Here is a 27,545-nt window from a genome sequence, read left to right as displayed (position 1 = left end):
AAAAGGGGTGAGAGTTCTGATGTCCAGGCCCAACTCCAATTCTGAAAACTTGTCTTTACATAAAATTCCCCTTGCAATTTACATTATACACAGTGGCCAAAATTTTTTAAGAGTAACTAGTGATTTTGGGCGACTATTTGTGGACCTTAAAAGTGGGTTGATTTTCAGAAGACAGATGTTTATCTTTTTCTGAAAAGTCACTCTTTTTTAAAAGGTGTCTCAGTCTGGGGACCCATAAACAGAGGTGTCCAAAAGCACTAGTAACTTTTGAAAGTCTTGACCTTTGTCCTTCACCTCCCTTCCTCAGCTGCTGCATAGTGTTAAACAGGCCTTGTGTTTCACAACAAAGGCTGCTGCATTTCAGTGGAGAATGAAAAAGTGACACCCCACCACCACCACCTCCTCCCTCACAAGGTCACTGCAATTTTTAATGGCCAGATTTTCCACAAGTGCTCAGTACCTCTTATTATTCTGAACGGGAATAGGGCACTTTTTAGATCTGGGCACTGCTGTTTAAACTGAGAGACTCAAAAAGCTTTAAAGGCGTATAGCAGTTTCAAGTCGATGCATCATGGCTCACATAGCGATTTATACCTTATACCCCTCTGCTGTCTCTTGTGAGTACACCCTTCCTAGTAAGAGGGTGTGGGTCTCCACTTCACTCAAGTAAGAGTCCTGCAACTCTGCTACTCTTAGACCTCCTCCCATATTCACCATGGCTCCTTTAGCAGAGCCAATTTGGCTTGGCTCCCTGCAGGAGTCTTAGAGGAGGAAGGGAGAGAGAGCGCGAGCATGCTTTGTTACCAGAAAGCATATGCAGCAACACAGTGCAGCTTTTTCAAAACAAAAGGTTTATGTATTACTCAACAGGAATACAGTAGTTAGAGAAATGGATTAAAATAACAAGGCGGCCTGAACACATGCATCTTACCTAAACCTCATGCAAGTTTTGGCTAAGTTCCACTCAGCCTAGAGACCCCTACTCCTGGGCTGGGAGAGAAACAGCCAGCCACAGCAGCATTCTCTAAGTGTCTGTCAATCTCACCTCCAGCACTGCTTCCTACTCACCCCAATTGCTCAATCTTTAATGGTTTAGATGCTAGGTTTGGGCCTGGGACAAATAAACCTTTTGACCTAGCAGGTGCCAGGCAGATCGGTATCTCCTAATTAATTGCTCCCCCCTTGTTCTGCTGCTGTTCTCTCTAGAGGTATCTTCCCTTGTCAATGTTTCATTTGTTTTCCCCTAACAACCTCCTGTGATTAAACTCGATGCAGTCAGACAGAATAATATCAAGCAAGTAAATTAAGGGACAAATGTATTCACAGAAATACAAAAATCTCCCACATTCTCCACAGTGTGTTAGTTTGTTGAGGGAGTCTTGGTTAACATTCTGCTACCTCTTAACTGCCCCTAAAAATCCGAGCAGGTGTTGCTAAGTATCATTGTCCTTCCTTTCCTGTGCTAACTACATCCATAGACCTCTGGGCCCACAAAAGCCAGGGGAAGCAAGAGTGGACAGCATGAATAAAGAAACACCACATTTGAATACAACTTTATACTTCCATGACAGATAGCAGTGGACTGTTGGAGTAAATAGGCTTAAAGTCCACAAACAAAAAGGAAGAACTGAAGTGAAGTTACAAAAATATGAGCATGTTCAAAACTGTGCACCTTTTATTTGCTTTCTTAATCCTGAAATATTACTTCCAAAAAAATAAAATCAGGAGAATAGCATTAATAGCTACCATGTTCCATTATTTTTTTAATCTGATAATAGCTTTAAAAATGTAGCCAGATTGAATACTTACAGGGTCTCTCAGTTCGTCATTCTCTCTGAGTGACGTTCGAGGTATTTTCACTGGGATTTCATCTCCACATTCAGTATCTGAAGCATTTGGAGACTCTGCTAAATCAAGGAACTCATCTCTCTTGTGACCTCTGAACCTTATTTTGTCTAACCTCTTTAGCATGTTCAGCACTGCACTTTTCTGCTTTACCTTAACATGACGGTTGGTGTCCCTGCAAGAAACAAAAGAAAACGATATGGTGAAGATTAAAACATTTGCAGTATGCCTGAATACAAACATTCTAATTACAAAGAGTGCTTTTAATCATTTTTCAAGTCCTTTCTGGTTAAACAGTTATTTATAGAAGGAAAATGTAACACAGCTTAGCGTTCAAAGAAGCACTTATTTTCAAGTATGACAATGAGCAGATTCTGTTTCTAATGGCTGATAATTGATGGTGACCTTTCCCACCAAGTACCAACCTGCTAACTCAAGTGACCCACAAAGGGTTTTGTTTGTTTGTTTCATTTGGACTTTCTGCTTTTTTATTAAAAGTCTATTCTGAGGGTAAATTCACACACACTCACACACTCTCCCGGACTTCTGCAACATCTAATCAACTCCACTGAATAGCTGAGATCACATTTTTCAAGAGACTTACAAATCATAGCAAGAAATTGGTAGCTTAGAGGCCAGCACATTGCCAAAGTATTACTCAAGGACTTGCATAGATACTGCACAGAATTTACTGAAGAAAGCTACTAGACGCCCAACTGAAATCAAAGACCTCATCAAAATTAAGAGTATTCAACAGAAGCAGTGACCTACATTCAATCTGTGCAAGCAGTCATTAGATCCATCTCCAAAACCACCACTGCTTGCTGATCCATGCAGAATTCTAGAGAAACAAGGCCTTGCTAAGAGACCTTCTCTCTTGCTTCTGCGGGAGTGGGGCGGGGAGGGTAAATTACTCAAACCATTATTTTTTAAAAACACTATTTCATGAAGAAAAGCACTGAAAAAAATGGAACTGAGCAAGATATATAGCTAAGAGTTTTCTATAAATGGAATAGTTTGGACACCATATTAATATTTGCAGAATTTGTGAACTCAGTCTTTCATCAAAGACAAAGTAAGTTAGATACCATCCATAACATCCCTACAGCTAATGTCTGTTAATTTTTCCACCTGCGTTTTAAAATATAATGCCTGAGGTTTAGCTGCTTTGCCTTCCAGTTTGTATCCAGGCTAAATCCACCCATTACACACAAGATATTTTCTGGGGGGGAGGGGTTGATTTTTGAGGGAGCACAGTTTAATTCTTAAAACAGATTCAATTATTTGAGGCAGAAAAGCATTTGACTTCAAAAGCTTCTTTTGAACAGGATGAAGCTTAACTCACAAAGCTGAAAGCAAGCATATTTGCTGTTTATTGAAAGACTGGAGCAGGGCAGACTTGCTGGCCCACTCCTCTTTATATCATACAGAAGCCTGAATGTTCCCTCCCTATCCTCAGGAAAATGAACCTCCCCTCTTCAAAATCTCCTGTCATGACTGGAGCCCTCCCACACACACACTTCTCATGCAGAGTGCCTAATACAAGTTAGTCTTCCTTGCTATCCAACGAGTTTTCCCTTACCTGCCTTGCCCCTGCTGTCACCCTCAGCAATGATACACTGCTTGTTCTATTCTTCTTCAGCCTCATATTCCAACACAATGTTGGATAATATGAAATGAAACAATCATTTGCTTTCCCAGCATAGCATCTCATCTAAAAGACTGGTCTCTCCAAAGTAGATGTGAAGTCTTAGAAGGCACATAATTTATATCATGGGAAAAATCCTTTTAGTATGTTCACAATACTATTGACACATTAGCGATGTGAATTTGAAAGTGACAAAAGTCCCACAGTAACCCCTTTCCATAGCCTACAAGACATTTACCTATTAAGCAAATATGGGGGGAGGGAAGGGGAGAGGGCACAGCAGAGAAGGGATGTGTAAGAAACCCATGTAACGCGCATTAAAAACATTATCTGTGATTAAAAACAAGTCTTTTCCAAGTTAAGACTTACAGGTCAAGAACCTATGCTACACTAGTTTCATGCACATGTTTTGATTCATGTCACACAATGAGTTTAAAGACGGAGTTTTTGACAAAAATATTTTCTTTGCATCTGGTAGTGGCATGATGACAGCTTCCTGTTATTTACATGCAGATTTTTGCATTAGGTATACAATAGAACCTCAGAGTTATGAACAACAGAGTTACAAACTGACCAGTGAACCACACACCTCATTTGGAACCAGAATTACCTAATCATGCAGCCACAGAAACAAAAAAAGCAAATACTATGCAGTACAGTACTGTGTTAAATGTAAGCTATTAAAAAATAAAGGGAAAGTTTAAAAAAAAGAAATGACAAGGTAAGGAAACTATTTCTGTACTTGTTTCATTTAAATTAATATGGTTAAAAGGCAGCATTTTTCTTCTGCATAGTAAAGTTTCAAAGCTTTATTAAATCAATGCTCAGTTGTAAACTTTTGAAAGAACAACCACAATGTTTTGTCAGCGTTACTAACATTTCAGAGTTACGAACAACCTCCATTCCCGAGGTGTTTGTATCTCTGAGGTTCCACAGGGTCAGATTGCTTAATTTGCCACTGTAATTGATATGCCAACCTTTAATTGTGTTATTACCACCTGTAGTTTTGAAAATGCAAGGCATTTTAGAAGTAAAATACTAACAAACTTGCTCTGCTGATCAAAACAAGTCTTCAATTTAAATTTTAGCTCAAAAATAGGCTACTACAAGATATGAACATTGGCAGGGACCAAAACAGCTCATCAGGCTGATCATTAAAAAGGAAAGGAAATAGTTCTTAGTCATCTTCCTCTCAATTTTTCAGAAAAGAGGTTATTGGTCAGAAGTATGGTTTTCTTCAATTATAAACTGAAAAGGGTAATACAAATTAAAGCAGCATTTTTTCTAGTACAGGTCTGAAAACTATTGAGAACTCCCAACTTCTGGTTCTGTAATATTGCTTATGGCTACAACCTTCTTCATAATTTATTCCTTTAAGAAAACTATGTTTGCAACACTACTAAGACAAAAGAAAACTCCGTTTTTTTACAAAAGTGCATTTTCTGATTACAACACACCTAGTGTCATACTTCTGCAACTAGCTGCTAAAAAAGTGAAGGCCAACAAACATGGCAACACTTAGGCAGACTCCCCAGATCATCATCATGAATTAGTTTCTCACAGCTTTGGATATCCCAAACTACAAAATTAAGTAAGCTTCAGACTGAAAACAAGTCTTCTGCTTAACACTTCGGCAATATTTATAAAAATGGGAGCAAAGGTTAGAATTAGATTTACTGGTAAATTACAGCTACATTGCAAACATGCACAATAAACCCCCACCCTACCCCCAAAAGATTTGCCATGCATGTCCCAATCTCCACTAGCTCAACTGTCAATTTCATACTGCTTCTAGCCATTTTTCCTCACTAGGGAGTGTCAAAATTGACAGCTGGATTGTGTATGCATGACTATAGGAAAATAACCCCCTTCGCAAAAAAACAAAAAACAAAACAAAAAAGCACCACCACACACAGTAGCAAGCCAGAAATATCTGCTAATATTGAGTTTCAGATTTATTAGCTTTAACACACAAAAAAGCCATGCCCACAAACACATTTCGAAAAAAAAAGTCCTCAAAACCAAACATGTAGAGCAATATTTTCCCTGCAACAATATCGTTTAAATAGATTCCTCCCTCCACCCCTTCCCTCTTGCGAAGTTAATTCTGGTAACAGGAAACAGATTACACTGCCCATCACATTTCCACAGCATGACAAAAGGAGTTAAACTCACAATTCTAGTGGCTTATGAGATTTATGAGCTTAACTATCACATTGTTTTGAAATTGTGTCCATTAGATGTTCTTTTATTTACATTCTCATGGTCAAGAACATCTGCGTGGTCCAGCAACTAAATTATAATACTATGTAATGAATGGTTTTGTTTTTAACCCATTTCTAATTTCTTACCAAGTACCTATAATTCCAGAAACTAGTTCAGCACTGGCTCTGTGGTGAAACATTCCTCCTTACAATTTCAATAGACTAGTCTTAGAACATAAGCCCTAGGGGGAAAAAGCACATTGTAAAATAAAAGTGGCAGATTGTGTCATTTACATGAAAAGAGTGTTCACAATACTGTGCTGCAGATGACTCAGTTTGAAGACCTCAGCTGTCCTCAAGAGTGATGAAATTAATAGAGAGCAATAGACTTCTGAATCACACTCAGCATAGTATGGGGTTTTGAGTTTTTGTTTTGTTTATATATAATCAGCTTACGTTACTGCATATTTCAGTATTCTCCCAGGGCACAATACAGCACACGAGCAGCAGCTGCTCCAATGGCGGTATCAGTACAGCTCTGTCATGCTTGGTCCAGCTAATGTGCATATTTGGAATTAACACCCTCCCAGAGATACTAATGAAACCACCTCTACAGTGTAACTGGGGGGATGGAAATTTTCTATCCTAGTACGAAGAAGAGACTACAAATATGAAGAAAAAATTTTGTAGAAGTTTTTAATTTTGGTACGCAGACACTAGAAAATTGCTATATTTGTCAATTACACTCCCATTCTCCTTCGCCTATTCCCAGCACACTTCCATACCCAAAACTGTACTACTTATGGAAAGATCATAAGAATATTAGCCAAACTGGGGATCTAAAGTCACATTCAATAGCTTGATTTTCAGGAATAAATGAGCATGCACAAAGCCTGAAGTCAATGGGAGTTACAACAGCTCTGCACCTTTGATGGGGTGGCAGCAGGTTAAGAGGAAAAGAATCATGCCATTCATATTTAAGTGATTAAAATTAGGTTCCATAGCTACATTTCACCACCCAGCTTTAAAAATTTTAGCCCTTAATTCTATCTTACACTGCAGTGACAAACATTCCTGATGCTTTGTATCATACAGTAGGATAGTTACTTTATTATCAAAGCATTGCCACTAAAAGTTTCAAGCTATTCTGATTTTCCTGTCTTTTTTTTTTTTTTTTTTTAATTGCCATTGCAAGATAAACAGAGGTTAAATCTTTGAAGGCATCAGAATTGTAAGAATCAAGCTGCAGGACACTTCATTTTTCAGAACATTTAACAAGAAGAGACATTTGGGAATAGCAAGAAGCTTTCCAAGAGATGCAATTTGAATTAACTGGTTTAAAAAAATCCAACTTCTGATCCTGCACCCTTTAAATAAGGGGTCTTAAAATTTCCCTGAACTTCTCCCATTAAAAAAAAAAAATGTTTATGTAAGGGTTCTTCCTGCTTCCCTATACAGGAACTTTTCAGCAAGAAACTGTTGGCTGGCTCAAGAAAGAAGAGAACCTGCCCCAGGCATCTTAATAGGGTATTAATTGCAAGACACTGCTGCGGGGAACCCATCACTACTAAAGCAATCACAGCATGCGGCAGCAAGAGAAGAACACAGCGAGTCTGGCAGATTTAACCCACACATTGGAGTATGTACTGGGGAACCCCCTGCTGACATCCCTGCCTTTCCATTAAAGAGAGACATCTTCTATTCCTGAGGGAGAGGGAACACCTGCTGCCACTCCTGAAATACAAAAATGGCATCCTCCCTCCTCCCACCACCTCTCTATATGGTGGGAGAGGACCACAGAATGGAGGCAGAACCATGTGTGCATATGGCTTCAGATTACCTTAATCCAGCCCTGGGGGGGATTATAGATTTCCATTATTTTTCCTTGCACCTCCTTTCTGGCTACCATTGCTTTTTGGCCATGGGGAATCTTAAAATCAGAGGCACAGCATGATCTAGTGGATCAGACTGAGAGTCAAGAGCTCTGCCTAACTCTGCCACTGGCAATACGAGTGACTTGCCCAAGGCAACATAACTCAGTTTCCCCAAGCCATAAAATTGAGTAGGGAAGGGGAAATACAGGAACTGAAGATTGTGAGCATTATTGTTTTTTACTGATCTCCAAAACTGGAGAGTATTCTTGGTTAGTTTCACACCTGTCCAAAGAGCGTACTTCCTATACCTCTCAAACCCAGCATTAAAGGACATTAAAAGGGTTCGGTGCCTGTGTGGGCCTTTTGCACTAGAATTTCACTGTGTGCATTGTGACCAAATAAAGTAGAGACGGTGTCCCAGAATGAAAGGTGTTGAAAATAATTTTCCTTTTACCATGACTCAGTTTCCACCCAAGCATTCCTTTACTAATCCGAAGGCCACTTAATGTTGGTTACATCCAAAATACAAATATAAGCACATACCCTAGCAACAACAATTATAAACATTGGCCAAAATACTTAAAACAGGTTCAGTCCCAAGAGACACCCTCCCATTATGGTGTGACTCCAGATGGGTAAGGAACACTGACAAAGAAACCCCTGAAAAAATTGATTTTATACATTTTAACAAACAAGTAATGTTATTGCTGGTTATTGGTCTTCAGTCAAAGACAAAAGGGGAGTATTAGGGCTGAACTCTGCAGCTGGTACTCAATTAACCATGTTTTCTAGATTTCTATACTTTATCCCAGACCTTCAATAAGATAACATTGGTATTTCCAGGGTCATTATAAATGTAACACAAACGACTCTTCTTTCATGATCTTATTTTTTTGGTCACAAAAAGCATATCAAAGGTTGTGAGGTACTGAACCTTTTTCTAAAACCACAATCTAAACTTAAAAAAAAAAAAAAAAAAATCTTGCTCCCCACTCACCCTCTAGAGACACTGATTATAAACACACCTGAGCTCTAGGGAAAAAGAAGCTTAAACATGAGATAGTTCTGGCAAAAATATTTTAAACAGATTTGAGTCATTAAACCTATCACAGGATGACTAACAAGAGTTTGTTGGAAGAGAGTGACCACTTCCTAGGCACTTTGACAAATTGCTCAGAGAGGAGGGCAGGCAATGGTGATTCAATATGTTGCAAGTTTAATCAGTAACTACAGCCATAGTGCTGTACTGGTCCGTGCTCCAGCTCCGGGCTCCGCTCCAAAGCCCTGCTAAAAACGTAGTCAACCTATGTTAGGTCGACTTACAGCCACCGCAGTAATTATCTGTGGTGATTCATGTCCACACTGCCCTTCTTCAGTAGGTGGTGCACGTCCTCACCAGGAGTGCTTCCACTGACCTAAGGGGACCAGTGTGGGTGACTGAAAGCCTCAGCTCCAAGCACAGTTCCCCTCCCGGGAGCCAGGCTGCCCCGGGCTCCCCTGTGACTCCTGGCCTCCCCACTGGGAGCCTGGGGGATGCCTGGAGCCGGGCTGTTGCCCCCCCCTTGTTCTGCACTCCCTACCCCCTGGGGTACTACCCCAAGGCTCCCGACTTCCCATTCCCCTCTACCCTGAGGTTCCCCGCTGGGAGCACAGAAGATGCCAGGGCTCTTGCTCCCCACTCTCTGCCAGGAGCACAGCTTCCCACCCTCCCTCTCCCAACACCCTGCGGCTGCCATGCTCCCAGCAGGGAACGGGGAACGGGGAATCTGGGCAACTGTCCAGCTGGGAGCGGGGCAGCACAGCCCGGCTCCAAACAGGCAGCCTCAGAGCAGCACCCAGGCTCTGAAGGGGGAATCGGGACCCGGGGGCAGCCCAGTTCAGAGTGGGGAGCCCACTAGCAGCAGTTACCAGTCACCTCTGCTTGAAGAGCTACTACAGCTACAGAAGAGTGAGATGGGTTTTTATTCCTTTTTGCATGTAAGAATTCTAAATTACCACAGCCAAGTCAGTTACATCTGTTCAAACCCACTGCATTCCATAACTTAGCCTGTAAAATCTTTGTTACTGGTGATATGCAAGAAAGCCAAGCTCTACTTTCAGATTGAGCTTGCAGCGGTGTCAGAATAATCTTTTCTGCATTTCTAAAGACAGCACATTTGATATAGAAACTAAGACAGCCATTTTGGTAGTTCTTTGCAAGGCAGAATTTTGAAGTCTTATTATCCACAGAACAGTTACCCTTTTGCAGAAGCACTGGAATTATCCCTATCCATCTGCCTCAACAATGACCAAGAGGATTGAGGCACATTAGCAAACTGCCATTTAGATTCCAACCAAGTCAATTTTGGTTCCCTGCTAATATTAACAAAGTGTGCATGTGGTGGCAGTGGATAAAAAGAGAAATTCATTAGGTTCTGGGAACAGGCCTGGTTTAGAAGGCAAAACCTCTCAGAGTCCAGGTGTTAAAACCTCCAACTGAGGATCTAAATACTGAATGGTATCTTGAAAAACCGGCAGGATCCAGGATTAGCAAAACAGACCTCTAAATACCGGTAAGTCTGGGGAACCACATGCATGTAAGTCAGCAAGGGGTGAAAATTCACCACCTTAGCTCCGTTCATTTTCTTGGCCAAACTAACAATTGGAGAGAACATAATAAAAGGCATAAATCAAGAGACTCATTTAGGAGAATGACTATGCACTCACGCCCCCGTCCTAGGATAGGCAGGCTGGTTATGGGTTTGCCAAGTATCTCTGTGCCTCCCCAAGGTACCACAGAGTCTAGCTACAGCCATTTGTATGTAGCTACATTGCTAGAGCAGCGATCATTTTCACCTTCCTGTTCTCATTCACCCCACCTTCCCAAGAAATGCATATGACATAGCACAAATTGTGCATGCATATGTTTATAGGAAGACTTCGCAGGATTAAATGAGTCACATACCCCAGCACCCACACATGGGATTGTCACATTTTAGCATGCAGTAAATTTTTACAGACAACTTATCAAAAGGTGTGAAAACAGAAGAGCTGTAGTACAGCCACAAGAATTAGCTTTTGTGCAGCAGGGTGGATAAAAAACGATCGTGTTTTAATTTTTAAAAAAATGATTTTTTTTATTTAAATCGGATTTTTGATGTTTAAAAGAATCTCATTCAAACATCTACTTAACTTAGACTGATCACTGAGTCCCACTGGGTAGCTAGAAAGACAACCGAAGAAGGGAATGTCTTCCTTACAGAAACAATTGATACATCAGGAAATGCACACAGAGCAGAATACTTACAAGTAGCAGCAATAAAAGCTATAACAAACTGAAAAAAAATTCAAATGTCTAGTATGCAGTTTGGTCACAGACAGTGCTGCAAACATATCCAAGATGAGAAGAAATTATTTAGAAGAGAGTCCCAAGCTAACAGCATACGGTTGCAGTGCTCATTTGATGCACCTCCTAGCCAAAGACTTCAGTGTTCCAGAAATAAAGGCTAATGTTGTTGAAATTGCAAAGTACTTCCGTTAAAACCATTTTGCAGTAGCTGCTCTGAAAAAAAGTGGGAGGAACCAAGCTAACTCTCCGACAAGACGTGCAATGGAACTCAGTAGTGGACTGTTTTGAGCACTATATCAAGAACTGGCCTAATCTGACGACAGTTTGTGAACAAAATAGTGAAAAAATAGATGGCACTGTCACAGCCAAAGTTCTCAACATTGGGCTTAAGAGAAATGTTGAACACATGCCGAGTACCTTGAAGCCTATTTCTGTAGCCTTGAACAATATGCAGGGAAATCGCTGTTTTATTGCTGATGCTGTTGAAATTTGGAAGGAACTAAGTGAGATCTTTAAAAGAGAACTATGCAAGGACAGAGTTAAATTACAAGCATTAAAAAAACCAAATGGGATAAGCACTATCTCCAGCTCATTTTCTTGCAAATATTCTCAATACTGAGTACCAGGCTCAAACCTTAACTGCTGAAGAAGAAGAGTTGGCTATGACAAGGACATCCAGCAATCATCCCTCTATAATGCCAACTATAATAAACTTCAGAGCTAAGGATGAACCATTCAAGAAATATACGTTTGCTGATGATGTTTTAAAGAAATTCACACCAGTGAACTGGATGAAGTCACTTAGACACTTGGATTCCGAGACTGTTGAAGTGATAATCTCACTTTTAACAGCAGTAGCTTCTTCTGCCGGTGTAGAAAGAATATTTTCTTCCTTTGGACTAATTCATTCCAAATTGTGAAAGTGTTTGGGACCTGACAAAGCAGGAAAGCTTGTTTTTCTTTTCCAGATTATGAACAAACAGGAAATTGAAGGTTAAGACAACTGAGTTAGCTGCAGAAGCCAATATTTTAAGTTTCTCATGTTGACCTTGCTGACATAGTCTATTTAATTTGTTTTAAAAAATACATATATTTCATTTAACTATTTAGTTATACAATTTTAACAAAAAACAAACCTGACTTTAAAAAATTTGAATGTTTATTCATATGCTTGTTTTGTTAAAATATTATGTTTGCTGTTGAAGAAAAAAATCCAGACTACATAATGTTGTTGTTGTAGTTAGAAGCAATTTAAATGTCCGTCTGGTGATTTTCTCCTCCTAATACAGCATGGAAAGGAAATCCTCCAAATATTAATGATTAACCTGTTGAATTGGAGGTATTTATGACGCCATTGGGAGGTGAACATTGGTAAATGAAATAACCAAACAATCATTCATTTTCTGATATAGCTGTAAAACTAATCTGAAAAGTTTTCAAAATAAATTACTTTAAAAATGTATAGTGTGTACCTTCAAAAATTGAAACCTATATCTATCTCTGAGTTGTGAAGAATATGTATTAAGGTTATAACAACCAACAAGAATGCACTTTTATGTAGCAATATTGCCAGAAGCTGGGAATGAGCGACAGGGGATGGATCACTTGAGGATTACCTGTTCTGTTCATTCCCTCTGGGGCACCTGGCACTGGCCACTGTCGGTAGACAGGATACTGGGCTAGACGGACCTATGGTCTGACCCAGTAGGGCCATTCTTATGTTAAATCCATGATTAACTAGAGTCTTCCTGACTACTGATTTAAATCATGATTTAAATCAAATCCACTCTGTCGTGCCGTGAAGACAGAGCCCTGCATTCATACACTAACTGAATGGGGAAATATTTTAGGAATATTCTTTCCCTACCCCACCACACACACAATTTTCCATTGAAATTTTCCCAAAACAGCTCTATTAAGTAGATGTTTGTTGCATGAATATCTTTTGCCATCAGAGATGATCTTTCACAAGAAGATCACACATTTCAAGGACGGTAGTAACTATGAACAGAACATTCGCTGTTACCTGTAACTGCATTGTTCTGCAGTTTGAATGAGATTCTTTTAAACATCAAAAATAAGCTGTACTATAAAAAACATGAAAATGTTATCCAAACAGTAACTGAAGAGACATGTTATTTATCATATTTAATTAAATAAAAGCACAGCTTAAAGTATTACAGAATTTGTTGCCTAGATATGCCTATGATGGGCACTTATCTGCTGCAGTTTCAATTTCTCAGCAAGTACCTTAACTAGTTTATGTATCACTTCTAGCCACTTTCTTTCAGTTTCTTTTTAATGAGAAAAGAAAAACTGAAGACGCATACATTTCTGGTACACAGGTCAAAGAGACCTCCAAGAATATATATCATCATCATACAGGCTATTACCATCTATAATCCTGGTTAATAGTATCATTGGCTTACAAACACATGGTCTAGGACAGTATAATCCAAGAAAAGAAACATTTCTATTGTATAACTTTATAGTTAACCAACACTTTCAGTAAATCAAGAGCATTGCACAAGGGGGACGGGGGTGGACAGTATATCCATTCTTCAAGGAGCCAATGATGTAACAGTGTCCATTTTGGGGGGAGGGGGAAGTTTGGATGGAAAAAATAATACTTGTGTAACTATTGAAGATGCTCCTGCAATGAGGGGGAAGGGGTAGGAGGGGATGTAGTGTTCTACTTTCTTACCACACCAATTGCTAAGTGAAGCACTACAGAGCATTTGACAGGTTCACACCAGCAGCCTGTAACAAGGACACCTTGTGTCAAAGAATGCTGTGTTGCAAGATACACAGAACAAGGATTTCCCCAGTTGTGAGCAAGTCAAAGGAGGCCAAGGAAGTTAAGTATCATACACACCATGTCCCATTTCAGACCTCTTTAGTTCCTTCTGTATCACAGTCCTCGCTGTGAGCAGCGTCATAGTAGTGTCATCTGGCTGCTGCTATTTGATCCCAAAAATATAACTATTTCCCATCAAAATGATGGAGTTCTGCTGCAAAGGCGGTGCACAAAATTTCTTTTTCAAAATAGCAAAATCCTCTCTCCTAGCCCATGTGGCTAGTCAGGGATATGGGAGAGGGGCGCTAAACAATTTTGCCCCTTTACATTGTATTTATATTATATGTGGTAAGAAAAACCTTGTCTCAATCACTCATATTAGATAGAATTACAAGAATAAGTGCGGCCTCTCTGGGAGTTATGGATCATCCCCATCATCTCCAGGAATGCAGCAAGATTTTCTTTTATGCATGTATGTATGCTTAGCACTTCTAGCACAAGTTTTCCCATAAAACAGAAGCAAGTTTGAGTCATCATGCGCTGAAGGGCCACCTGGTGCACACACTTTTCTGGACCTCACTAATTATTTAAGCATTCCATTTCAATCTCAAAGGGATCTCAGTGTCTGAAGCCATACAGCCCTCTGCTAGTTGCGCAGCGTGCCCTCGCTGTTCAGGAAGGCAATTTTCAGTTTGTTTGAGTTTGCTGTCCAAATTTTATGTATCCCTTTCCCCCCATCAAAATCCTCACTTCCATCTTAGCAAGAAAGAGAATCCCTTCAATGTTTATATTTTTTAACAGGAGCAGACAGCAGCAGAGAGATTATTTTGTTTGGAGTGAGTCAGGGCATTGTTTTTTTTTGGCCAAGTACCACCAAATATAGCAGAGGAGGCAGCATAGTGCAATGAGAGGCCCTAGGTTTAAAGTATTATGAGCTTAAAAAACTGAAATCAACATATTTGAAAATGTTGGAAGACATCCAAAAATATTTATAATAAATTTAAACTGGTATTCTATTATTGTTTAACAGTGTGATTAATCATGATTTTTTTAATCAAGTTAATTTGTTTTGAGTTAATTGCTTGATTTAACTGCAATTAATTGACAGCCCTAATTTAAATTCTATTTAGGAAAACAATTTTGTATCTAGCTTGACAATTTGTGTGCAAAGTTTCAAGCAAATGAAAATAAAACTGGCCAAATTACAAATATATAGGGCTAATGTGTTTTTAAAAAACACTTCTAAACATTGCTGCAGGATCAACTGAACGTATTTTCCCTTTGAGATTGAAACAACTAGAAAGCTCAAATATTCCATATCCTAGAGCAAGTCTTAAAGCAAACAGGGTCAGATGGAAAAATCCAAGCTCCCTTCCCCCTTTATATTCACTCTCTCACTCTCACACAGACACACCCTCTGAAATGAACTCTGACGCAGCTATGTCTGGAAGCAATCTTCCCCCAATAATAGAGCGTAGCATCAGGCATCACCATCTATCTCCCTGGATTTCATTTCTTTCCAGGACACACTGCCACTAGCAATGGTGCTTTAATACACACGTACAAGACTGGCTTTGGAGGGATGGGGTGTTTGGAGAGAAGTCTCATAGGCTATTTAGGTTGAGCTTTCAATTTTAAACAAGTTTAGAAATATGGCTATTTGCCATTTGAGGAGCACCACTTCAGATGCTAAGTGAACACAGTACTATACCCATCTTATACTCCTTGATCCACTCTGCTTCTGACATGCTCTATTTTAAATAGGTGTGGCAGAATTCAATTTTTAAAAGTAATTCCAGTGGATAATATTGATGTTTATTTTTACATGCATCTTTTATATTTCTAATAGATTTTAAATTCAGTTAACAAAATTATGGATGTTAAATATTTTTTCCAATTTTTATCAACTTATTTTCACAGTTGTGGGAAATATTGTCTGGACCTCCTTCCCCCCAGTTAATTAATGACAGACACTGAGATTCAAAAAGTTAAGGCTTTATAACCATTAAAACACCAATTGTCAACATGAACATGGCACACATTAAACAGATTAAAAACTAGCTAACAGATAGGTCTCAAAATCTAATTGTAAACAGGGAATGGTCATCAAGTAGGTTTGTTTCCAATGGCGATCTGCAGCGATCAGTTCTTTGCCCCTATGTTATTTAACATTTTTATCAGTGACCTGGAAGAAAACAAAATTCATCACTGAAAGTCTGCAGATGACAAAAATTGAAGGGCATGGTAAATAATGAAGAACACAGGTCACTGATTCAGAGCAATCAGGATTGTTTGGCAAACAGCACGAACAATATGCATTTTAATATGGCTAAATCTAGGAACAAAGAATGTAGGCCATACTTACAAGATGGGGGAGACTTTATCCTGAGAAGCAGAGACTCTCAAAAGATTTGGGGGGGGTCATGGTACATAATCAGCTGAACATGAGCTCCCATTGTGGCCAAAAGAGCTAATGTGATCCTAAGATGCATGAACGGGAGAATCTCAAGCAGGAGCAGAGAGGGGTTTTTTACCTCTAATATTTGGCACTAGTGTGAGTGCTGCTGGAATACTGTGTCCAGTTTTTGTGCAAACAGTTGAGGAAGGATGTTGATAAATTGAAGAGGATTCAGAGAAGAGCTATGAGAATGATTAAAAGATTAGAAAACATGTCTTACAGTGATAGACTCAAAGAGCTCAATCTATTTAGCTTAAAAAAAAGATTAAAGGGTTACTTGATTACAGTATATAAGCACCTACATGGGGAACACATTTTATAATGGGCTCTTTAATCAAGCAGAGAAAGGTACGACACAATCCAATCACTGGAAAATGCAGCTAGAAAAATTTGGACTGGAAATGAGGCGTAAATTTTTAATTATGAGAGTAATTAACCAGTGGGACAGTTTAGCAAGGGTCATGGTGGATTCTCCATCATTTAAATCAATATTGGATGTTTTTCTAAAGATATGCTCTAGGAACTATTTTGGGGGAGTTCTATGGCCTGTGTTATACAAGAGGTCAGACTACGTGATCACAATGGTCCCTTCTGGCCTTGGCATCTATGAAAAACACCACGTCAAAATATACAAATAAGTATCCTTAAGTAAAATCTTAAGTCAAGCATTTTCTTACTTTGCCTGTCTGTATATTTCCATCATCATCATCATCATCAATTGAAAAAAAAAAAAAAAAAATGTTCATTGGTTTGGGTGTGTACAGTGAAATCGACGTTTACTGACACTGAAAAACCTAATCCTTCAAACCCAATTTTAAATAAAATGTTTTCCTGCCCCACAAAAGGAAACAAAAGCATCGTTAGTGTTATGTAAACTGTCAGATATCTGAAATGTTGCAACAAATTAAGGGAATTCAATTGCTGGTGAATAATCTGGCAATTCTTTGAGACTACATAAATCCTACCTCAGAAGTCTATTAAATTCATACAAAAAGTTTAAGAAATATATAAACCACACCACAACTGAAAACAATTAATCCACTCTTGAGCCTAACCAGAACCAGATCAACCAGTTTTCAAGCAAGCTAAAGGGTGGTTGATATATATGCCTCTAAAACTGGGAGCAGGGCCAAAGTTATAGTAGTCAGAATTTAAGGATGTATTTTTGCTGTGCTAACACTTCAGTTCATACAAGGTCCAAAGGTCAAAGTAGTTTTTGTTTATAAACATGCTTCATCTGCCTAAATAGTCAAGAAAGAAAATAATGCAATGCAGGCAAATCAGAAGCCACAGAAAAACATTTTAGCTATATCCATTCTGAGAGCTTAATATATGTAGATGGATAAGGTGTCTCTGCATAGATGCCCCTTGCCGCCAACAGATCACTCCCCTACCACCGATATTGGGATGTTCTAAATCTTGTGCCACTTCAGCAAAGAGGAACAGAAGAGGACAACTCCATCCCCATGGCAGGATCATAAGAGCAACTTCACAAATCAAAACCCAGTGTTTGCACTCCCTATAGAAGAAATTCCCCAAAGAGAGGAAATATTAACATCTTGTATATTCAGAAATTGACATTTGAAGGAGGGAGTAGCTCAGTGGTTTGAGCATTGGCCTGCTAAACCCAGGGTTGAGAGTTCAATCCTTGAGGGGGATCTAGGGCAAAATCAGTACTTGGTCCTGCTAGTGAAGGCAGGGGGCTGGACTCTATGACCTTTCAAGGTCCCTTCCAGTTCTAGGAGATAGGATATCTCAATTTAAAAAAAAAAAAAAAACCACTCCAGAGAGCAGTGGAAATAGACAAGCAGTGGCTTTATCGGTTTCTTTGTTATTGTTGCTTTAAGTCAGTAGTTCTTAACCAGAAGTCCGGGGCCCCCCTGGGGGGGCCACGAGCAGGTTTCAGGGGATCCACCAAGCAGGGCCAGTGTTAGACTGGCTGAGGCCCAGGGCAGAAAACCAAATCCCCACCACATGGGGCTGAAGTCTGGGGCCCTGAGCCCCACCACTTGAGGTGGAAGCTGAACTTAGCTTTGCGGGGGTGGGGGGGTATGGAGCCTCAGGCAATTGTTCTGCTTGCTACCCTCTAACAAGGGCTCTGGCTTTTATATGCAGAAAACCAGTTGTGACGACAAAGGTGGGCTGTGGAGTTTTTATAGTATGTTGGGGGGAAGGGGGCCTCAGAAAGAAAAAGGTTGAGAACCCCTGCTTAAGTAACACAAAACGTGAAGAAACTTCTTCCAAATTGTAATTTATTCGTCCATTGCATTCATGTACTCAACCCCTGAAATGTCACCGATATCTTGAAATATTTAACGGGACAATCTGTTAAAAAGCATTTGAAAGCCTAACAAACTGTCAGAGTTGAGCTCTGGTTTTAAACAGGCGAGATATCAAGCTGAAGTGCTAGCCATTCCGCTTTATCTGATTACACCAATTTTTCAATAGCATATTGACAGATACACACTTTCCCCCCTCGATCATGCAAATACAGAGCTTAGAACCCAATACATTACAAGACTTGAGTACTTGAGAAAAATACCTACACTACAATAACACAAGCAATTAAGGAACAGCAATTTTTCCACTTGAAGATGAAAATACGACATTTTCCTCAGCTTCATCAGTTGCCCCCCTTTATTTTTTTTTTTATTTTTTTTTTTAAAACAGATCTCTGATCCCGTCACTAGTGAGACAGAGATCCTACTGAACGCTTTGGGATTATTTTTCCCTTGTATCCATGTGATTTTTCGGTTTTATTAAGTTGCACTTAAAACAACATTTATATGGAGGTTTTAACCATGAGGGAAAAGTCATTTTTCAAACAGTGGCTACATTCTACCTAGTATCAATATTTCACTTACAATAGAGTTTGTTACAACCTTAAGATTTCTTTTTTAATAAACACTTTTGTATTGTAATTAGCAGTTTACAAACTTGTGACTGAAGTTCACTTTCAAACTGAATGAGTTTCTCCAATTTAGGGCATGGCTACACTCGAAACTCCAAAGCGCTGCCGCGGCTTTGAAGTGCTAGTGTGGTCGCGCGCCAGCACTGGGAGAGAGCTTTCCCAGCGCTGCAGGTACTCCACCTCCCCGAGGGGATTATTTTACAGCGCTGGGAGCATGGGGCACAGTTTACACTGGCGCTTTACAGCACTGTAACTTGCTGCGCTCAGGGGGGTATTTTTTCACACCCCTGAACCAGAAAGTTGTAGCGCTGTAAAGACCAGTGTAGCCATAGCTTTAGTTAAAATTCCTGAGAACAAAGCACTTTACACACATTTTAGTAGTCACTAATTAACATGCCTCAGCATGACAACACCCATGCACTCACTGGAAGCTCACATACACTTTCTTTTACTCCTAAAAGGGGTTAAAGTTGTTGGTTTTGTTTTTTCTAAATTACAGAAAGGTGTACTGAACACTATACAACTAAACCAATAGCTGTAACCAGCCTATAAAAGGTGGGATTTTCAAAAGTGCAGGAGAGTGCCTCATAGTCCAGATTTGCTTTTTTGCTACAGCTCCACTGCCCAACAATGTGTCAGATCTCCTAATAACTCACTGTAACAATGGAGGAATTTCATGAGGATTCACTTACTACTGCAAGTGCTGCTTTGAAGAACATTTACATGTACTAGAAGGTAGGCTATTTTTGTTTATATGCAAACTATGGTAGTGTCCAAAAGCCCATTCAGAACAGAGGGTTCTTGGTACCAGTACAAGAATCAAAAGAGAACAGAATCATAGGAAGGCACAATCCCTGCTCCAAACATCTTAAAGTCCAACTAGATAAATACTGACTATGGTTGGGAAGGGGTAGGGACTGGACTCTATGTACAAGTGAAGGGGCTATGGCAATGCTAACCTGCCTCGCAAGGGCACACACATGCTACTGTCACTGTCTTCCTTGTGCTATATTTAGGACATAGAGGATGCAAACAATTAAAGAGAAAATAGTCTAGGGAGGCTGAAGAGAATTGGGTTTTGGATCCCAACAGAAGGACAGTGTCCCTTTCAGTAAGGAAAGACATTTTAATTAATAAGTTGCTGCAAGGTTTACCGTGTTTTTCCTTTTCTTCCCCCAAACAACAAAAAACAAACAAAATTGTTTTGTGAACATTTAAACCTGCAAAGGTCAAAGCTACTCTAAATACTGACAGACATGATTAGAAAGCTTGTCATCCCATCTGGAAAAGAGGGTGAACATTGAGGTGGCAAAGTTCACAGATGATACAAAATTACTCAAGATTGTTAAGCCCAGAACTGACTGCAAAGAGTTAAAGGGATCTCACAAAACTAGGCGACTGGGCAACAAAATGGCAGAAGAAATTCAATATTGATAAATACAAAGTAATGCAAAATAGACAATATAATCCCAACTACACATACAAAATCATGGGGTCTAAATTAGTTGTTACTGCTTAAGGAAGATCTTGGAGTCATTTGGACAGTTCATTGAAACATCCCCTCAAGTGCAGCAGCAGTCAAAAAAAATAAAAATGTTAGGAACCATTAGGAAAGGAAAAGATAATAAGATAGAAAATCTCATAATGTCAGTATATAAATACATGGTGTGCCCATACCTTGAATACGGCATGCAGTTCTGGGCACCCCATCACAAAAAAGGACTTAGAAGGGCAAGAAAAATGTTTACAGGTATGGAACAGCTTCCATATAAGGAGAGATTACAAAAAAAAAGGGGACTGTCCATCTTAGAAAAGAGATGAAGGGGAATATGATAGAGCTGTATAAAATCATGAATGATGTGGAGAAAGGAGATAAGGAAGTGTTATTTCTCCTTTCACATTACACAAGAACCAGTGGTCACTCAATGAAATTAATAAGCAGCACATTTAAAACAAACATAAGGAAGTACTTCACATAAAGCAAAGTCAACCTGTGATACTCATTGCTAAGGAATGTTGTGAAGGCCAAAAACAATTAGATAAGCTCATGGAGGATAGGTCCATCAATGGCTATTAGTCAAGACACCCGTGCTCTAGGTGTCCCTAAACCTCTCACTGCCAGAAGCTGGGACTGGATGACAGGGGATGGCTCACTTGATAATTGCCCTAGTCTGTTCATTCGCTCTGAAGCATCTGGCTCCAGACACTGTCGGAAGACAAGATACTGGGCTAGATTGACCATTGGTCTGATCCAATATGACCATTCTTACAACACTCCTATTAAAATGCAACTAAATCACAGCCATCATATGAAAGTTTAGCCCTCAGTGCAGCTTTTTTCTTAACCAGCAAGATAAAAATTACATCTGTTTTACTTCAAGCATTCACAGTTATCCTGAAAAACAGGCATAAGAGGGAATGTAAACAGTAGAGCCACTATTAAAGCAATAAGCCACAGATAATGGTTTATGCCTTAAATCAGTGTTTTTCAACCACTGTTCCGTGGCACACTAGTGTGCCGCGAGATGTTGCCTGGTGTGCCGTGGGAAAAAAATATTAAACCATGCTTGAATGTCGGAACTGGTTACTAAAATTTTTGAATCCCACCACTGATGTTAAGGACTATAAATAGCTCAGAATATCAGCTTTGTGTTCAGCCAAACAGGCCCAGGTTGCGCACTGAATAAAGTATTTTATAATTTTTCATATTTCTGTTTACTTACTATTTCATAATAAAGTAATTATAAAATACTTTCTTTGTGTTTATTTGATTCCTATTCAAGAGAATTACTTTATATATAGTCAATATAGGCACAGAGTTAAATTTTTTAACATTTTCTAATGGTGGTGTGCCTCGTGATTTTTTTCATGAAACAAGTGTGCCTTTGCCCAAAAAAAGGTTGAAAAACACTGCCTTAAATGAACCTGGGTCATTGGTGTATAACGGTATGTGTGATGTAGGAGGTTTAGAGGCAGGGTATTTATGCCATTGACTAAGGCCTTGGCTACACTCGCGGATTCACAGCGCTGCGCCGCGGCAGCGCTGTGAAGCGCGAGTGTAGTCGCGCCGCCAGCGCTGCGAGAGCTCTCTCGCAGCGCTGCAAGTACTCCACCTCTCCGAGGGGAATAGCTTGCAGCGCTGCGAGGGAGCGTGCAGCGCTGCAGGCGCTGATTACACTGGCGCTTTACAGCGCTGCACTCGCTGCGCTCAGGGGGGGTGTTTTTTCACACCCCTCAGCGCAGCAAGTGCAGCGCTGTGAATTGCCAGTGTAGCCAAGGCCTTAGGAGGGCTATCCTGAGTGACAGCTTGGGGGGGAGAGCAGCTAACGAAGTCAATATTTATATAATTACAAAAGTAGCAAGTCTATGTTGAATAATTTCCTTCTCCCCCACCCTCTGCAGGCTGCTAGTTTTAACAGTAAACTCTGTGGAGCAGAAAACTGTTTTTCATGTTTGCATAGCACCAAGCAATATGGGGCCCCAAATATTGGTCAGGGCTCTTGGGCACTGCCATATTACAACAGACATGCACAAAGACGTTCACATGGGCAAGAGGCAGAGATAGGGTACCTCCACTTCATCCAAGACATGCACAAGAGACTCAAGGGGATGCAAATCCTAATGTAGATTATTGATGTTAAAGGATTAATTTTTTAAGAAATTGCTATATGGACAAAGTTCACCAAAAAAAATTTAAAGACAGGCAACAGCCAGAAATGAATATCTCCACCCCAAGAAGGAAGCTGGATTTTCTAAAGCAACTACTCATTTCCATTGAAAAGACGTTTACCAAAAGAAAAACAGTATAGCTCAATTTCCCTGACACCAATTTGGATCTGACACTTCTGGTTTCAGCATGGAAGGAAGAAAAACTCTTCAGCAACAGGAATTCAACAGGTTATCAGTGACTCCCACAGAAAAACTGCTATTAGCAGGGGTTTCACCAATTGGAAACAGAGGGAAAAACACTAGGTGTATTAGGGCTAGTCTACACTGGCAACGCTAAAGCGCTGCTGCAACAGCACTTTAATGTGGCTTGTGTAGTCGCAGCAGAGGGGTGGCTCCCAGCGCTGGTGCACTGCCTATACTGGCGCTTTACAACACTGAAATTTGCTGCGCTCAGGGGGGTGTTTTTTCACACCCCGAACGAGAAAGTTGCAACGCTGTAAAGTGCCAGTGTAGACAAGTCAATGACTATTGTAGCTGAGGCCTGGCCGGTAGTGAGTAATTAACACATGGAGGGAGGCCTCATTTCTTCGATGATAGAATTAGGAAGGTAAACAGGTCACTAGGCTGAAAACAAATCTATGCTAAATAAGATAAGTAAATAGGTCAGTAGACTAAAAAAACAAAGTCTGAGCCAGCTAGGATAAGAGGGACAACACCCAGGGAACCATTTACTTGCTACAAACAAGATAACTATGGACAAAATCAGTTAGGAATATAGAGATGAGGTTGAGCATGGACAGAGCATGCTGCACAGGGATTGGTTCCTGAAAAGTAACCAAGCCAATCCAAAAAAGTGTGATGTAATACAGTAAACACAATGTAATGTGTAAATGTTTATAAAGTAAGAGGTTTTCAGTGAAACTTTGAAGGTGTGGCATGCCTATACCGACCCACCCCCTACGCTTGAGTCTGATCAACTCAGCGTAGCTTTGCTGTTTTCCAAATAAAGATACCTAAGTGATACAATCTGGAGTCAAACTGAGTTTTTTGGATCCCAGAGAACTGAATGAAGTGTTCTCCCAGATCTGGACAGGGTGTTCTGAATAAGCTTAGTGGAAAAGGCCTCCGAGGGAATCCCAACATTAGTGGTGCCGTAACATCCATTCATCTGGAGCAGGAATGTATAGTTTATTGTACATGTAGCTTTATTGTCAAAGATCGCAATCCAGCAGTTTAGCAATGGTATTGGAAAGGTTTAAATTTGAGGTTTCCAGGCCAAGCATTTCAACAGAAGCACTGCATCTATTTATTGCATAAGCAAATATTTCAGCCACTATTAGCATCATATGTACTGTATTTTAAAAAACAAAGCAAAAACTTTGTAAGTTTAACTATGTATAATATTTTAAATGTTTTAATAGACAATAAAATTAATTTCCTATCATAAAAAGTAAAAAAATCAAAAATAATGTACAGTATATAAAAAAATACAATATATAAAGTAAAAAGGGGACTTAAGCAACATTAAAAAAAGGTTGCCCTCTTTTCTCGCCAATGTAATACGGCCATAAAAAAAGCAAATGTGATCCTAGGATGCATCATGTGAGATATTTCCAGTATAGATAGGGAAGTATTAATGCCTCATCTAGAATATTACATGCAATTCTGGTCACCCATGTTCAAAAAAAGATTAATTCAAACTGGAACACGTTCAGAGAAGAGCTAGTAGAATTATCGGGGAATGCAGAGCCTACCTTAGGAGAAGAGACTAAGGCCTGGTCTACACGGAGGAGGCAGGGAGGTTGGGGGGGGAAATTGATCTAAGTTACGCAACTTCAGCTACCAGAATAAGGTAGCTGAAGTCGATGTACTTAGATCTACTTACCGCAGTGTCTTCACTGCGGTAAGTCGACGGCTGATGCTCCCCTGTCGACTCCGCCTGTGCCTCTTGCTCCAGTGGAGTATCGGAGTAGACGGGACAGCGCTTGGTGGTCGCTGCCCATCGATCCAGCAAGTAATGTAGACAAGCCCTAAAAGAGCTTAGCCTTCATTTTGCTAGGCTAAACAAGCCAAGAGCATATGATTGCTCTCTATAAATAAATAACTCTTCTGCCTCACTGATGTAAGATAAAGAAAAAATGCGGGCAGAAGAACAAATGGGTATAAACTGGCTATGAATAAATTTAGGATGGAAATTAGAAGTTTTCTAACCATCAGAGGAGTGAAGTTCTGGAACAGCTTCCCCAACAGGAGTAGTGGGAAAACAACCTACCCAATTTTAAGATGGAGGTTGATAAATTTATGAACAATATTATATGATAGTGTTACCTGAAATAGCAGGTGGCCAGATTCCATGACCCAGGAAATCCCTACTAGATCTATGTAAAACAGGGTGTCTAATCATAAAGCTCTGCGCTGTGATCCTTTCAGGTCTCAGAAGCAAAGTGGGGCTGTGCTAAGTCACCTATATCTTGGAGGTGATGTTGGTGATTAGATAATGGCGCTTTTATCTCCAAGTCACTAATAAATCAGCACCCCAGCACGGTGTTAAGGAACACTGTGCTCCTGAATCTCACTTGGGATGAGACACCGAGGTCCTGACAACTTGTAATTACGAAAGAAACTACAGAAGTCTGTAATTTTCCTAAGAGGCAACTCATTCTGCCTATCTGTAATTTGTTGGATATGATATCTTTGTTTCCTGACCCAAACTGTTGAGTAGCACTGCTGTCAAGCTGCTATGTTTCACCCCAGAGGTGGTTGCATGAAGCAATCCCACATGTCCCTCAAGGGGGTCGGGCATTGCAAATTAATATATAAAAAGTACTTCGAAGTCCTTGAATGAACGGTACTGTAGAAATGCAGAGTTATAAATTACGGTTAAGAAGACTGGCATAAAGCCTAAAAACAGTTTTTAAATACAGCTGTACGAGTCACGTTAAGCACGGAGGCAGTTAGACCAATTCCATTAATGCTTACCGCTCCCAATGGTAGGGTCCTAGCTATACATTCAGTCAGAGTTGGTATACGGCTTGACACTAATAAAAATAGGCTCCAGAACAATCAGACCTTGGATTTGAAGATCAGTATCCAAAGCCACCCTAACAGAGTTAGCAGTAGGACATACAAAGCTGTAGTCACCCAACTGTCCCTGTAGCAGCAACAGTGGTATGGGGCAGAGGGCCTCCCTCCAGAAGACAAGGGCTGGAGATAGAGGAAGGAAGCTCTTTCACCCACCACATCGTCTTCTAGGAAGGAAAACAGACTCCAGCATTTGTTTCTGCCACATAAACAGAAGTTCTAATCTAGATACTTCAAGCTTCAAGTGACAGGTTTCAGAGTAGCAGCTGTGTTAGTCTGTATCCGCAAAAATAACAGGAGTACTTGTGGCACCTTAGAGACTAACAAATTTATTGGAGCATAAGCTTTCGTGGGCTACAACTCACATGCATCTGAAGAAGTAGGTTGTAGCCCACGAAAGCTTATGCTCCAATAAATTTGTTAGTCTCTAAGGTGCCACAAGTACTCCTGTTATTTTTTCAAGCTTCAAATGATCTTTGGCTTAGCTGAAGACTTGTATACACAGGTTTGTGTATCCCTCACTGAAAACTCAAATGCCAACTTTCAGCCTTCAAAACCTGGTTTTGCTTTTATTTTGTTTTTTAAATAATAAATTCAAAATATAAGTAAAAATAACCTCATACCTGGATATTGAGAGAATGATTTTTACAGGCACTGTATAAATGGCAAGTAATAAAATGAGGTCCTAACACAAGTCTGACACAGTCTTATATTACAGGGCTGATAAGAATCTTAGCAGCTGGAAACTACCTGCACTTAGTCGCTAATTGTATGCATAAGACTAGCATGGAGTGCATGGCTTTGTTCTCTTTAAGATAAATATTGCCTTTCCTCTCATGTTGTGCAACTATTTTTTGCATATATGTATTATGCATAGGGTGACCAGATGTCCCATTTTTAAAGGGACAGGCCCTTTTTTTTTTTTTTTATATAAACACTTTTTCTTATATAGGTGCCTATTACCCCCCACCCCATCCCGTTTTTTCACAGTTGCTATTTGGTCACCCTAATTATGCACATATAACCATAGCATATGAAGATGCAGAACGAACAGAACTGATGTAAGTGTCAAGCAAGTTCGCCCTTCCCTTGAAGGCTTTATCTAACTTTGTTCACATACATTTCTGATCTACTTTCCTGCGCTTTCACATACATAAATCTTCATACCTTACTGCTCGCTCACAAAAAAAAAAAAAAAAAAAAAAAAAGAAGCCACTTTCATAACTTATTTACTACCACCTCTATATAAGAGCTTCCAAGCCCCTACGACCTCTGCCAAAAGCCACCTTAAAACCAACTTTCAGGAGTTCTTCCTCTTTCTTTTCACTAATAATTTCACCTCAATCTCCTTTATCTGAATTGCTGTGGTGTTTGTTTTTCTTGTATTCCCCCTCCCCACTCCACCCTCAGTTGAAGCTCTTCAGGGCAAGGAACTTCTCTAAATCTTTAAAGTACACCTTGCAACATCCAGCAATTTTTAATAATAAAAGTTAATACTTTGGCAGATTTGGATAAAATCAGGTTTGGTTTTTGGATTTTTAGTATTTTGATGGCAAACCCTAATATACTGAAAAGGCTGCTCATTTTTGACACAGTTAGCAAGTAGCCTGCTTATATCCAACACTGAAATGCTTTTTTCACATGCTGTAGCTATAGTCTCTCACATGACTGGAAAAATCCACCTGTCAGAGGAGAGTGGAAAGCTTCTCCAGGGCATTACCCATAAATGT

At 39.8% G+C, this 27,545-nt stretch overlaps 1 protein-coding gene across 1 annotated transcript in view; it reads right to left on the bottom strand.

The window, feature by feature from the left end:
* The window catches only part of GRAMD4 (GRAM domain containing 4), a 118,481-nt gene that overhangs the window by 77,788 nt on the left and 13,148 nt on the right, over positions 1–27,545 (bottom strand). Inside the window, exon 2 of the mRNA XM_065420855.1 lies at positions 1,810–2,020. Coding sequence (XP_065276927.1) covers positions 1,810–2,020 — 211 coding nt within the window. The remainder of the gene's footprint in view (positions 1–1,809; positions 2,021–27,545) is intronic.

Source organism: Emys orbicularis, chromosome 1, assembly GCF_028017835.1.
Source record: "Emys orbicularis isolate rEmyOrb1 chromosome 1, rEmyOrb1.hap1, whole genome shotgun sequence".
Taxonomy (NCBI): Eukaryota; Metazoa; Chordata; order Testudines; family Emydidae; genus Emys; species Emys orbicularis.
The sequence above is the reverse complement of the archived record's forward strand: the minus strand, read 5'-3'. Positions and strand labels throughout refer to the sequence as shown.